The sequence below is a fragment of the Callorhinus ursinus genome, unplaced genomic scaffold (genome assembly GCF_003265705.2).
Source record: "Callorhinus ursinus isolate GAN/ISIS: 27379988/994484 unplaced genomic scaffold, GSC_fseal_2.0 scaffold49, whole genome shotgun sequence".
NCBI classification, from domain to species: domain Eukaryota; kingdom Metazoa; phylum Chordata; class Mammalia; order Carnivora; family Otariidae; genus Callorhinus; species Callorhinus ursinus.
In genome coordinates this window covers 5,171,753-5,186,754 of record NW_027397111.1, presented here as the reverse complement: position 1 = coordinate 5,186,754, position 15,002 = coordinate 5,171,753, and the positions used below count along the sequence as shown (strand labels likewise).

The 15,002-nt window shown below is 45.1% G+C and overlaps 1 protein-coding gene across 4 annotated transcripts in view; it reads left to right on the top strand.

The window, feature by feature from the left end:
- The window catches only part of MICAL2 (microtubule associated monooxygenase, calponin and LIM domain containing 2), a 214,588-nt gene extending 199,923 nt beyond the window's left edge, over positions 1 to 14,665 (top strand). For 3 of the 4 annotated variants that reach the window (XM_025894193.2, XM_073882907.1, XM_025894194.2), the window contains 3 exons: positions 3,588 to 3,690; positions 7,451 to 7,524; positions 10,879 to 14,665. In XM_025894193.2, coding sequence (XP_025749978.2) covers positions 3,588 to 3,690; positions 7,451 to 7,524; positions 10,879 to 11,063 — 362 coding nt within the window. In that variant the 3' untranslated portion in view covers positions 11,064 to 14,665. The remainder of the gene's footprint in view (positions 1 to 3,587; positions 3,691 to 7,450; positions 7,525 to 10,878) is intronic. The other variant, XM_073882906.1, reaches the window with a different exon arrangement.
- Positions 14,666 to 15,002: the final 337 nt, after the last annotated feature.

Here is a 15,002-nt window from a genome sequence, read left to right as displayed (position 1 = left end):
AGATGGTATATAGATTAGTGTCTTGCGTGTGGCATTACTCAATCGTAATCTGTTGAATGAACCAAATTAACCTCCTGGTGTTTGAAATAACTGGTAGATGTAACCTCTGTCTTTGGAAACCCATGGAGAATTCCAGAACCCAAGACTAAAGGCCACTATATTTTCTATGTTTCACATCACATGGGAAAGAAATATGAATTCTGATCCTTGTCAAAATTCTAGAAAGGATTATTAAAGAAATCGTGAATATTTAGAAAGAAATTTAGAGATTACTAGGAACCACTGGTGTTTACTGAGAAGCTGTGAAAACAAATGTCATTTCCTTTTCTAGGTGGAGTTGTGAGGTTTGCCGTTGCCAATGGACATGGCAGACATTGTGAAGCTTGATTTCAGGAAATTAGTTTACCAAAGTTTCCTGTAACAGCCTCATGGACAAAACATAGACGTGTGCTGGATGATCGGGTGCATTTAGAGTCTGTAGAACAGCCTTACCCGAAGCCTGAGAAGGGTCCCTGATGATGGGCCAGATGGCTCTGTTCTTGGTCCAGTCCCATCTGACATTTTGTTTTTCAATATTGCATAAAGGTCCAGGATGCCCATTTATCAATTCTGCAGAAATCCCAAAGTGAGGTCTGTGTCAGCTAGATAAAATATTCAAAAGATTCCCCTATGATGAAACAGAATAAACAAGATGATATTTAACAAGATACATAGAAAGTCTTGACTCAGGTGAAGGAAAAGATCAGTTGTACAAATAGAACACAGAGTCATCAGACTTCACCACCGCCAGTGTGGAAAGACCACCTTGTGTGCAAGGTAGTAAGAGCCCAGTGAAGACACATGGCAGCTAAGAGACCTCTGCAGCCCTAGGGTGCTGGGCTAAGGTGCAGGAGGGTCTCTTCACTCTGAACTGTTGATAGTCTGTTTGATTCAGACTCCCTTTCAGTTGCATCCTGGAAAATGACCCTTACCACTTACTGAGCTTAAACCATGTGCGGGGGCTGTGTTAAGGTCTTTGTGTGCACAGTCAATCCCGCTGCATTTCCGTAACAGATGAGAAGCCTGAGGCTCAGGGAGGCTACGCTAAGTGTTCAAGCCCCGGTAATGGAGCGTCGAAGAGTGCAACTTGGATCCCAAGTCTGAGTTTAAAGTAACTTTTATGTTCTATATGATCTCTGGTCTATATACTTGATTCTTTCAGTGTTGTCATAGCAAGGGGACACATTGTATTCTATTTGGCTGTGCAGTGTTGGGTTTCCCCACTGACCTGCAAGCTCCCTGTTTCCCTAAGAGTCGAAACCAATGCTTATTCATTCCTGCCCCTCAGCACCATGAACGTTACTTAGAAGATGTTGGTACTCAACATGTTTATAAATTCAGTCATTCATTCGTTCATCCAAGAAACCTAAGGAAGAATAACATCTTGCTTATTTCTCTCCCTTTTAATCCTTTCTGTGTAAAACTTGACCTAAATTATCCTGCTCCACCACCTTGCATGTCCCTCATAAAGTACAATAGCCTTAGCATGACGTTCAGTGGCCTCTATGATGAGATCCTCAGACATGCCCAGACCTCACCCTGCACCCTTCCATCCCCCTTAGCCCTGCCTGATCTCTGTCTCTGCTGCCTTCTGTTCCATCCCCATGTCTTTGCTGACATTGCCAGCTTCACATCCTGACCAGGAAAACCCTCCCTTCTGCATTTTCCCAGAGTAGTTTTTTGCTGCTTTGTTGTTGCAGGAGTTTCCTAATGGTCTATTTTATTCTAGCTCTTTAAATCCATCTGATTCCAAAGAGTCTTAAAAAAAGAGAGAGAGAGATGGCAGCCATTATGCCTTACTATGTCCAAATTTCTCATGATATGTACCGTTATCTGTCACTGTATCCCCAGTACCTAAAGCAGTATTCAATACCTATTCAATAAATAGGTGTTATTAGATGAATGAATGAATTGATGGATGGATGGATGGATGGATGGATGGATGAAATGGACAAATGAATGAATTCTTCAGAAGTCAAGATCTGCATTATAGCACCAGTTTACCCATTAATTATATAATTCGGGGCACTTATATAAATCTCTCTAGACTCAAGTGTCCATATCAATAAAAAGGTGGTCAAGAAGACAGGGAAGGGGGCTCAGTCGGGTGGGCATCTGCCTTCGGCTCAGGTCATGATCCCAGGGTCCTAGGATGGAGCCCCGCTTCAGGCTCCCTGCTCAGCGGAGAGTCTGCATTTCTCTTTCTCTCTCCCTCTGCCTCTCCCCCAACTTGTGCTCTCTCTCTCTCTCAAATAAAGAAAATCTTTAAAAAAAAAAAAGGAAGAAAAGGGAACTCATTTTTATGGATGACTTACTAGGTACAAGGCAATGTGCTAGGGATGTGACTTACCTTTCATGCCCATAAGAAGGAAGGAAGGAGTGAGGAGGAGGGGGGCAGTGCTATACAAGCAGCAAAAAGCCCAGGCTTAGGATAAGTCTCACTTGAGTTCAAGCCCTGGCTCTGCCACTTACTAACTGTGAGCTTGGGAAAATTAATCTTCTAAACTTCTGTTGTCTTCAGCTATCAGGTGGTGACAATAAGCAAACCTACTGGTGAGTTTGTCATGAGGATTAAATGTGATGTCCCATGTAATACACGGAGCCCACTGACTGGCATGTCATCACTGCATAATAAACAGTAGCTTATTACTATTATATTGTGTGTCTTATTGTTCAGTTTAACCAATGAAGAAGCAAAGGCTCAAGGTCATGTATAACTTCCATCTGCACTGTTTTCCCCTCTGCCTATGGGACACTCCAGTATAAATCCGTCTAGAATGGCCATGAGCTTTGCAATATAGCCTGTGTGTCCTCATTTCAGGGTGAAATACTAAAAAGCCACCTCCATGTTGCTACTTATGAAATATGCCCAGATTTTAACATTGTATTATATAAACCTTTAGCATCTAATAGTGCATATCTAAAAGCAGTGTCGGTTTTCTCATGGTTATTCTTATGCTCAATAAAGGTCATAAATCTAAGTTATAAGAAGGTATGACTATAACTCTTCGAGTGAGACTCAAAGCTAATAACATTTTTTTTTCATCATTTGGCTTTTCTTTGTGCAAAAAATCACGATGCCCATCACCACCCCTCTATGATTAAATGTGGCATGGGTGTCTCTGCCCCATGAAGGGAGCCACACCCCACCTGGGCACTCAGTAAGGGAGGAGGAGATAGTAGTAACCAGCAGAGTTACTAGGATTTTCTTTGGTGGTGAATGTGATGCATAAACATACAGAAGTTTTATAGAGAACCTACTAGTAGGCAAGAGAAGTTTCCTTTGTGGCAGGACATTATCAAGATTATATGACCCTTGGAGCTGAAGGATTCCTGCCCTCAGTGTCCAAGAGGACCTCTCCCCCAGAGCATGCACAGGGGGGTTTGATTTGTCAGGCCCGCAACCTGAGGCATCAACAGGCCATCAGGGGGCTGCTGCCTGCTGAGCCTTTTCCCGCTACAAACATGGCCCACTAGCGCAGCTCCTAAGCAGGTTGATCACAGGGAGAAAAATGCCAATCTAACGCATTTGCTGTTGATTTCTTAAGCAGATTCAGGCACACAAGATGAAGCACAGCTTTTGCAGGAATGGTTTAAGCTGGCTCTGGAGAAGAATAAATTAATGCGATATGAGTCGGAGCTACTGATCATGTAAGTAAGGCAACACAGATAACAGTGAGTCCTAAAAGCAAAGGGGGTGGGAGTGGGGTGGCTCGCCCTCCCGGGTTGAAGTCCCAGGAATTTTTCTCCTCGTGCATACAGAATTGTGATTGAGGCAAATTGATATTTGGTGTCTTGCATATCATATTGGCATTAGTGCAGAGAATCTTCAGTTGTCTGTTCTCTCTGTGGAGACCTATGGCTAAAAAAGATGTCAGGTGATGGGTCTGGAGCTGGAGAGCATTTGGATAAGGTATTTTCAGTCTGTCCTTGTCCCCCAGACCGGTGTGTGGGGGGGCATCTGCAGTCACACACCTGCACTGGGGAAGCCTGTGTCTGGCCTCTGAGTATGAACCCTGGGAAGGGCTTGGGGAGATCTGCCTGGCCACTTCCTTGCATATTTAACATACTGAGGGACTGAGACCTCTCTGGCTGTGCTCTCTGAATGAGAAGTTGCAGCCTGGAAGGAGATCAGAAAGTAGAGGTGGATCTTATCATAGAGTCGAAGTCACTCAGCCAGATGCGGACATATCTTTGGGGGTAACCAGTCAACCCACTACACTAACCTGACCCCAGAATGACACATATTCACCTATGTCATCACAAAAGTTAATGGACCTACTTGTTTCTTAGGGTCAAGGCTTTTACTCTAGACCAGCAGATCTCAACTGGGGTCAGTTTCACCCCCCCCCCCAGGGGCTATTTAACAATATCTGGAGATATTTTTGGTTGTCAAACTTAGGAGATGCTGCTAGTATCTAGTGAGGAGAGACCAATAGTGCTACTTAACATTGTACAATGCACAGGACGCCCCCTCTCCCCGCTCCCCCCTGAACAAAGAATTATCCAGCCTAAAACACCAATGGTGTCAAGATTGAGAAGTCTTGCCCTAGACCTATGGCAAGGCTCAAAGGCATCAAGAACACAGGTCTGCTCCAGGCTGGCTGATCCAAGAGAAAAAGGGTGTGAGCCGAGTTCACCTAGTTTCTTCCCAAATTGGCCTCTTCCTGGGTGAGAGAGAGTAAGAGTGGGGAGTGGGGAGTGGGGAAGGAGGCCAGGAATTACACTCATTGAGGTTCATGGACATGGAAAGAAAGTCCGGGAATGAGGAAGAAGGCATCTTCCTCAGTAATTATTATTTTTGCTCACTGTTTTTTAAGTTGATACGCGTGCTGAGACTCAGAGCAACACTTGTTCTTGCCCCTCTGACTGCAAAGCCCTTTTTTTAAAAAAAAAGATTTTATTTATTTGACAGAGAGAGAGACACAGCAAGAGCAGGAACACAAGCAAGGGGAGTGGGAGAGGGGGAAGCAGGCTTCCCGCGGAGCAGGAAGCCTGATGTGGGGCTTGATCCCAGGGCCCTGGGATCATGACCTGAGACAAAGGCAGACACTTAATGACTGAGCCACTCAGGCGCCCCTGCAAAGCCTTTTTACACAGTCATACCACCTGCCTATGGAACAGATTCTGAATCACAACGTTCATTCAACAAAAACCTATCCAACACATTCTCAGTGCCAGTAACTGCTGGGTACTGGGGAGAGAATGAGCGGGGCCACAGTCCCTATCTTCTAGGATCTCGTGGTTTCGGGGAGACAGACATGCAAACACACAGCACACCGGCAATAAGAAAACATGGCGAGAGCTCCATGGAGGCTTGTGGAAGGCGCAGTCTGCATAGGTTCTCCCTGGAGAATCAGGAGGGCGGCGGCTCCCACTGCTCCTGCTCCGCGCCTGGCTTCCCTAGTTAGCATGCAGCCAGAGGGAGCCTTCTCCAAGAGCGGCCGGAGGGAAGAACTCAGGCCTGGGACCCAGACAAAAGCAGGCGGGAGCTCTGTTAAGGGATTGATTTTAGTTTAGGCAAACATCTTAGACAAGCGACTTGAGTGGTTTGGGAAAGCAGATGCCAAGACAGGATTAGAAGTACAAGAGACGGGGCGCCTGGGTGGCTCAGTCGGCTAAGCGGCTGGCTCTTGATTTCGGCTCAGGTCGTGATCTCAGGGTCCCGGGATCGAGCTCTGCGTTGTGTCGGGTTCTGTGCTCAGTGGGGAGTCTGCTTGGGATTCTCTCTCTCCCTCTGCCCCTCCCCCCTCTCTCTCTCTCTCTCAAATAAATAAATAAATAAATCTTTAAAAAAGAAAAAAAGAAAAATAAATATAAGAGACATGGTGGGATAAAGGGGGAATGGGAGGGGGAGTAAGAGGGAAGTCTCAGACCCTCTGTGGTCATGACACCTGTGAAAGGAGAGGGGGAGGAAAGAGAATTGGGCAGAGGAGCCTCCGAACTGCAGTGCAACCCCGAGAACATCTCTGCCAAGCCAAAGGGAGTACCAGAGCAGAGATGCCGTCAGGGGAGTCCAGCTCCAAGACTGCCCTCTGTGCTCTGTCATTGGCTGGGAGCTGCCCGGGGACAGCGTGGCCTCAGCACCACACTGAGTGGATTGTGCCTCAACAGTCAGCTCTCTGCACTCCGCCCAGAAAGTCCTCTCCTAAAGGAAGCCTTGAGGGGTACACTTCCATGGGTGACCAGAATGGGCCAAGAGAAGTTCAGGGTCAATAACAAAAGGCAGAATATTGAACATGGCAGGGATCTTGGCCCAAGCAGTAGGAGAAGTAGTAGAAATAAGGCAGCGACGGCAGGGCACAGCAAAACGACCCCAACTCAGTGGCAGTTACACATGTGCACTGTGGGTGGGGCTGGAAGGGAAGGCCCCACGTTGTCAAACGTGGGGCCCTATTCTCAGCCCTTCCCCCCTTCGGTGTCTCTGTAGCAGTGATCCTCTCTCACCTCAGCCTCTCTCTTCTCTCTCAAAACTCTCTCCTCTGGGTTTCTGTGATGCTGCCTTGCTTATTTTGATAGCTTTTCAGAGCTCTGATGGCTTCCTCCCTGGTTATATCTCTTTTGTTTGGCTTCTCAATGGAGGCATTTCCAAGCTCCTGTCTTCAACCTTTCCTTTCTCTATAGTCTTCCTTTTAGGGATCACCTGTTTCCACCTACCATCTCTGAGCCCTGTGACAATCTGTGTGTGGTCCTCATTTCTCCTGAGTGCTCCAGAGTTGGGAACCTCCACATTGCACAAAGCCTAGCATATCCCCTTGCATGCACATGGGATATCTCCAGGCATTCAAATGTCAAGAAGTGCCAAACTGACCTTCACCGAGAACTAACTTCACTTCTCGACTCTGCTGTTTCTATTGGTGGAAACAGAGACCCCAGCTGGATGACTCCAAAGCATCACTGACTCTTCTTTCCACATCTCCTACCACCAAATGGATAGCTGTCTGGATGTTTTTGCTCTACCTGGATAAAATGGCTCACTCCTGTCTCCTCCTTGTTTTGTTGTTTACCATATTCAGAGATTTGGGAGTTGTTAGAGATGATACCTGAAGTCATGTTGCCCCTAAGAGAGAAAAGAGTTTTAGATTGTCATTCCTCTCCCCTGGATTATAGTAGCCATTTCTTAATGATCTGTCTGGAGGGTGGCCTGAGTGGCCTTCCAAACGCCCCCAGGGATCACATTCCAACCTTCAGCTGCTCCAGCGTCTCTGGACTTAAGCGTATCCCAGCAGCCCTTCTCGGCTCCTTCAGCCCCAGACCTTTCCATTTAGAGAGATTCCAAGACCCCAGTTTTAATAAGAAAAAAAAAAAAAAAGCAAAAAGAATATAGCAGCTCTAGTCGGTGAGCTTACTAGGCAGTGTTTCTAGGCAGATCTTCGGTATTTACAAGGTGTGAACATTTTCTTACCCCCAGGGCCCAAGAATTAGAATTGGAAGATCGTCAAAGCAGACTGGAACAGAAATTAAGACAGAAAATGCTCAAGGAGGGTGAGTACAGTGATAGGAGTTTGGGCCCCTGTGAAGGACATTTTTCCCCGGAAAGGCCCTTGCCCAGAGCACGCCACAAATCCCCAAGCGAGGCGCTCTTCCCGTCTTGGGCGAGCAGCCTGGAGGTGAGTGGGGGTGCTGGAGAGGTGCAAGCCCTCCGCCAGCACAGCGAGGCGCTCTGGCTTCGGTCACCTGGGCTGCAGGCGGCATTGGATCCCATCCTACCAGCTAATAGAATGAAACCGTTCATTCACTTCCCCATCTATTCAGTTTAGAAAGACTTGCGGAGAGTCTCGTGTGGGCCTGGTGTATGAAGAAGAGCACCCCAGCTCTGGGGTCCCACCGGGGAAGCCAACGCGCAGACAGGTGATTGTGGTACACATTGGGATGATTGAGCCCCCTCCCAGGACAGGGGCACCAAGGGAGGCCGGCCTCGGTCCCCCGGGCACTAGACACGGTACTGGCCATAGCCTTCCCCACATGGGCGGGGCCAGGGCAACACACGTGAGGAAATGATCACCATGGAGGAGGGAGAATGAAATGAATTCAGTTGACACACTGTCCTGGTTTATGTGTTCATTGGCTCCAGCATGCTGGGCATACTCAATGCTTTGTGTCTGTGCGTTCGTGGGACCAGATCCATGCATGGCTTTCCTGCACTTAGACCTAGGTCTAAAAGGACAAGTTCAACAAGGTCAGCTATTTCTTTATACATCATGGACTAAACATGGCACCTCCCTATGAGCTTGCCTGGTACAGGGGAAGCACCTAGTAAAAACTGGATATTAGTGAATATTAGTAATCATCATGACTGTTTTTTTTTTAAAGATTTATTTATTTATTTTGAGAGAGTGAGAATGAGAGAGAGAGAGAGAGAGAGAGAGCACATGAGAGGGGGGAGGGTCAGAGGGAGAAGCAGGTTCCCCGCCGAGCAGGGAGCCCGATGTGGGACTCGATCCCGGGACTCCAGGATCATGACCCGAGCCGAAGGCAGTCGCTTAACCAACTGAGCCACCCAGGCGCCCCATCATGATTGTTTTTACTTAGGCATTTTGTCCCCATTTTACAGTTTAGAAAACTGAGTCTCAGCACGGTTGGCGCGCTCAAGGTTAAGTAGTGAGGGGGCTGAGATTCAGGAACAGACCACCACAGACTCAGGGTCTCCTGCTCTTTCCCACATAGTAGTGATTTGTAGACCTTCTTTATAGCAACAAAATTCTATTTCTAGCAAAATCCTTACAGGGCTGCACTATATAGAACAGATAAAATTGGTATACATCATTTATATTTGTCAGAAAGGCTCAGATGAGTCCGTTGATAAGAAGCCAACATTGAGAAAGGAATTTTTTTTCTGTGTTGATTATCAAATAAGGACCAACACTGGAATAGACCTAGATTAACAAACCATACAGCATAATATCTGATTTACACACCTAATAAAAATTTAAATTTGCTCCATTTCAGGATGGTAAAATAAATACCACCAACAGACCCTATTAGCCACCTTTGAATTTTCTTTTCTTTTCTTTTTTTTAAATTTTTACTGAGGAGTGAGGATCATACATTTCTTCCCACCCCTCAGGTAAAAAAAAAAAAAAAAAAAAGGCTTCTTCATTTTGACTATGCCTGAGCTCAGCTTCCACAAAAGCTTTATCCCACCAGTGAGCAAGAAAGAAAATAACTTTATTTATCCCTCTCTAGTAAACTCAGTCTGTTGCAATAATTTAAACAGTCCCTGTAGGAAGTGCTCAGTCTCTTTGGGATGAAAATGTTCCGTCTTGGAGATGGCCACCTTTACCTTCTGCCCTTCTCGCTAAGGCCAGGTAACTGGGAGAGGCAGGTTTGTGACTTCGAGGCGTTAGGTATCTGTACTGGTTGCTTTGACTCACTGAGCCCCCGCACAGCTGTGTCCTGTCATTGGGCCACCATTCTCTCTGCTGGCATTTGCAGCCAAGGTGTATAACTCGCATCCTCCACAGCCTGGCCCCTCCTTAGCGTGCCTGGAGCCTGGTGGCATTCCCTGGCTTACTCAGCCTCACCTCAGCACATCTTCCATTCAGCTTGGCCGGACGGTCTCCACGGTGGGACCACATCGCTCCTCAACGTGGGGGAGCCCTATGACCAGCTACCTTTGGCAGCTCTGGGGCTGGTGGGCACTTCTGGGCCCCACCTAGGCCATACACTGCAGATCGAGATCTGGGGAGCCAGCCTCAGACCATTCTCTACCCAACCACAACGTACTGCCCCATGTTTACACATAGGGTGCCCTTCCAGCTGGCTTCTTCCCAGAATTCCAAACAAGGGGCAGGGTAAGAATCCTTTGGCCCCCAGTGTTCTCACCAAACAGTATGACATTTCCTGGCCCAGAGTAGAGAGGCTGGAGCACAGAGCTCTCAACCTCTGCTTCTCTTCTCTCTCCTATAAAACATGAGGTGCAAAGGGAATAGTGCTTCTCCCTCTTCCTTTTGTCATGTGTACCTTCTTCCTGACCCTGTCCTCAGAACTAAGCCTCACGTGAGAAACAGTGGCCCTTGTCTGCTCCAGGATCGGGCTCACTGCCTACACCCCAGTTTGTTAAAGGGAAGGGGCGAAGGTATTTACTATAAAATCCTCTCCCAAGGCAGTAATCTGGTTGACAAGGCTTCCATCTGCCTTAACATCTATTTTGACTCTCAGAAAGTCATTACTACCTGTTTCTTACTCTTTCCCTTCCTTTTATAGCAATCTTATATCCCCTAGGCAATCGGATGCGTCAGGCCAATTAGGAAGAAGCTCTTGTACTCTGAAGGCAAAAGGGAAAAAATAGTTACAGTCTGGAGACACAGTCCCATCGGCCAACCAGAGCCTTATTTTGCTCTTGCCTGGTCTCTACTCAAAGGACTGAAATTTGTCATTCACTACTGATGAAATAGGATTCTCGTCATTGAAATAGTAGCCACCAATGTGGATGGTTTACTTAGAAACTTTGCACATAGATTTCTTTGTTGTAGTTAGGACATGTTTAGGGAAAACGGCCTTTTTGTTGTTTTGTTGGGTTTTTTTTTGAGGGGGAGGGGAGGCTGGAGGACTCAGTCGGGCTTGGCTGATAATTCTTTTCCTCACAAAGGGATTTCCCCCTGTTGCTTTATATATATTCTCAAGATGGAAACTGAGCTGACTGCAGCACAAAGCACCTTCTTTGCTAATCTGTGGCTTCAAGAACAGTTCCCTGGTGTTAAATTCATTTCCTTGTTTTCTCCATGGAAATTAAAAGGAAGAACAAGTCCAAAACAATCAAGATTGCCCACGCCAAGAGCTCTCTCCCTGGGCCAAATGTTACCTGAGGTCCCATGCTTTTCCTTTTTTGTTTTTTAGAGAGCCAGAAAGATGAGAATGATCTGAATGAGGAGCGAGAAATATTCAGCGAGATGATGCAAGCGATTGAACAAAGGGACAGACTCGTGGACTCCTTGGAGGAACAGCGCATAAAAGAAAAGGCTGAAGACCAGCACTTTGAAAGCTTCATATTCTCCAGGGACTGTCGGTTGAGCAGGACATGAGCAGGCCCAAGGCGCTCCCCACCCAGGGTGCCGGCTGAGGACGGATGGGGCCAGGCACACCCCACTCACTCACAGTTCCTTTGGCAGGATCTGCCGTACCTAGAACTTAAGGGATACCCTATTGCCATCTTTTCTTAAACACTAAAATTCTTCCATACGGAGTACAACTGCCCGAGACCCTTCCAGAGATTATAATGAAGAAAATACAAAGACTGTTAGGAGATCGGCAGTCCCTTTGGCAGGTCTCACACTGGAGGTGACCTTGGCAGATGAACAGCATTGTTTTCCCAAGAAAGTGACACAGAGAGCGACTTTCCTGCTGCCTTTATCATTTATCTTCCCAATTCATTGAGTTACACATCTTCAGATTTTTAAGAAGCTGCCTTTTCATTAAATATATCCATATTTGCCTTTTTTTGCATGGATGACCGGTTTCCAAATGTCAGAAAGAAGCAGCCGCAGTTTAAAGATTAGGTTAATATTTAAATTGTGTTTGCAGAGAAAAAGGAGAAACCTTGAGATTACTGATTACATAAAGCAAATAACTCATATAGCAGGTGTTAATTCAATCCAGGGTGAATTTAATTTACCAGTTGTATTTATAAGCCTTAATATAATATACATAAGCAATGAGAATTTAATACAACATTTGCACCTTAATTTTATTTAAAAAAAAAAAGGAAAGAAAACTTTGTCCCTGGGAAAAAAAAAAGCATTTCTAGAAAATGAATAGTTTTCCAGTGCTTTTTTATATAACTGTTGGTGATGGCAAAAAGGGAAACTCATTTGTTGATAAAGTATCAGTGAGGCTGGTGCTGTTACTGAAAACACACCCATTAGTGATCCAAGGTGAGAATGCTTCCTGAAGGCAATCTTCTCAGGTCTAAAGAGAAGCGTCTCCCACACTCTCTCCAGGGATTCCCCAGGAACTCCACGGGACAAGGACAAAACCACTTCTGACTTCACTGGGAGCTGAGTGCCGTGATCCCATTTACAATGCAGGGACCAAATCCCAAACTGGGTCATGGATTTTTTTAAATGACATTTTCAGTGTGAAAAGAAAGCCAGGAGATAGAGTTTTGTGCACTGGCAAGGGATTCCTGGGCCCTTCTGATGGGTCATATGGGAACCAAAGAAAACTGATCTGTTTTACATAGTGATCTGTTGTCAGAAGGTATTTGATTGTTTTTCCCTCAATGGGATTCTTTGAAGATTCAGTCTGTCACTGACAAGAGACAGACTGAGGAACTCTTTGTTATATGTTTGGCCTCTCTCATTTCTGCAAGTGTGTAAATGTGTCACTGAACAGAAGGTGCTGTGCAACAGTTGGCTCTGACCAGAGACCTGGCTCTCCTCAGTATAAGTTGACCATGAACCACTTCTGTCTGAGATGCTGTCCGCACACGCCAGTCTGGCCAGCCAACAAGCCAGAAATGAGAAGTGTAACTGGATTTTCCAAGCCCGCCAACATTTGGGGTGGGGTTAAATGCAACCTTTCTGTGGCATACCAAATTCCAAAGGTTGCGGTTCTCTTTTCCTTTCTACTTTCCTTCCTTCATCTTCCTTTTTCCTTTCTTTTAAAAAAGAATCAGACCTTCTAGTGCATGAATTCTTCTATGAGGGAATATGTGCAAGCATCTATCTATCAAAACTGTGCCATTTACGGCTGTTTTTTCTTATTTATTTATATATGTGGTGGAAATTGCTAATATGATTTCCTCCTAATTCTGGTTTTCCTGCGTTATACCACTGGCATTAAGATATTGGTATATAAGCTATTTAACATACAAATAACCCAGATGTTTGGGGCAGTGAGTTGTATAGTATTAAAGATTTATGGAGGTAGTTAAAATAATATTTTCAGTCATTATGTATTTAAAGGTAAGACTACAGATACTCAGGACTTTTATTTGAAGAAAAATTCATTTAAATAAAAAAGATATAGAACTTCAGTTTTTATTCTAGAATGTTTAGAAGTATCCGAACCCAGTCTTTTCTGTCAGTTACATGAAAGTGCGCTACTTGGTGCTTGCGTACATTTAACAGAGGATGCTCCCATGTATAGTGTCTGGGTTGTTATTATACAAAAGAATTAATTGCCACTTATTTTAATTTGTTCTGTTTTTATCTAAAAGAAAGATTCTCCCAAGAGGGCCAAGAAAGAAGGTGTTTCTTGGCCCTACTATTCTGTTAATAGATGAGAGAAGCAATTTGTTCACTTTCTCTTCCAAAGACTATGTTCTGTGGTTTAAGGCTGAGTCTTATCTGGCCAAGTTGAAACATAAACCTCATATGTAACAGCCTTCTACTTACACCGGCTTTCAGCTTAACAGTACCTAAAACCATTCCAATGAACACTTCGAAAAGGACACAAATAATGTGGCTGTTGAATTATTTTGAATAGTTCCATTCCTTATTCACAAATAAAGAATGTTCTAAGACCCTCAAAATGTAAAATACTGTACATTTTAAAGACAGGTTTTTTTAATGCAATACGAATAGGATTATGATGAAAAGAACTTCTTCTGTCCCATAAAAGAACACTCATGATCAAAACTGGACAACGTAAGACTCTGGGTGAAACATAAAGCCCCAGTCTCAGATCATATTCTAAATGCAGGCTCACACAGCTTCTAAGTTAAACTAAAGGGCTCATGATAGTTGCAAGTTAAGGATTTTACTTAAGCTGGACTGAGAGGACAGTTCTTAAGCTTGCTCTTCCAAACCATTCATTTGTTGATCTGTTTGTTTAACAAACATTCTCTGATTGCCTATGGGGTCGTGCAGCCCCAGAGTAGGGGCTGGCATAGAGGGAGGAATATTAGTCCTCCGCTCCACCCAAAAACAAATGCAAAGATAAACACGTACTACTCCCAAATAAATACAAAAATAAAGAACTATTTTTATTATAAGCATCAGCCTATTCTACTCACATTTATCTCAAGCGTAAAGACTTTTACTCCCAACAATTGCAGGGCTTCTTTGGCAATAAAAATAAGTTCGTTTCTAAAACTGTGGAAAATAGTGTCAAGTTTTACCATTTCATTTAAACCTTTACTTTGGCAGTGCTAGGCTGCTTGGAAGCAATCAATGCTGAGATGCAGCATGTTAATTGCAACTGAGAAAGGAAGTGGCAGGTGTTTCCAACTCTGATGAGCTGCAATGAAATTGATGTTTTCTGCATTCTGGAGGCACATGACAATTCAGCAATGTCTGTCTTCCCAGGAAGCAGATTTACGGGCTTTTCCTTCCAAACTGAAAATGGCAGCGAGTCCCACCCAGGTGGCTGATCAGAGAACTACCCCAGCAGGGCAGAGGTGGCAGGGGGTAGCTGGGGCTGCCACATGAACAGAGAGAGTGGCAGTCGTTGGATGTGGTGAGCTCGAATGTAGTTTACTGTAATAGGAAGGTTCACGTACAAGGGAGCGTGTACTATCTCACCTACTGTTTATCTTCTAACCTCACTGCTGTGTAGCTTGTAAGAGATTAATTTGCTCTGACCATTGGGAACTATTCATGTGGACTGAAATGCGTTACATGTGCACTGCTATAAATACTGAAATGAACCAAAAATAAATGGTTTTCTGTTAAAGGAATCAAAACGTTTTCATGTGGGCTTGGTCTGGCACTTCCGAGGGCAGTGTCCGTTCCATTTCTTTCTTTGCAGTGAAAGGAACGGGGGAAAGCTTTGATTTCGAGTGGGAGTCTGTGAATTAACAGTTGGATGCTTTATTCCCACTGGGGCACCTGGAAGGACTTACCCGACCAGCAAATCAGACTGGATTGGGAAGAGGAGTGAAGTCAAGCCCCGGGTCTAATTCTTCCCAGAAAGAAAGTGACCCCCAGAGCTGGGGAGGGGGAGAGATGGGGCCCATCCTGGTTCCACCTCGCAGGTCCTCTTATCTTTTTACCTGGCCTGGCCTGATTTTGTATTACATT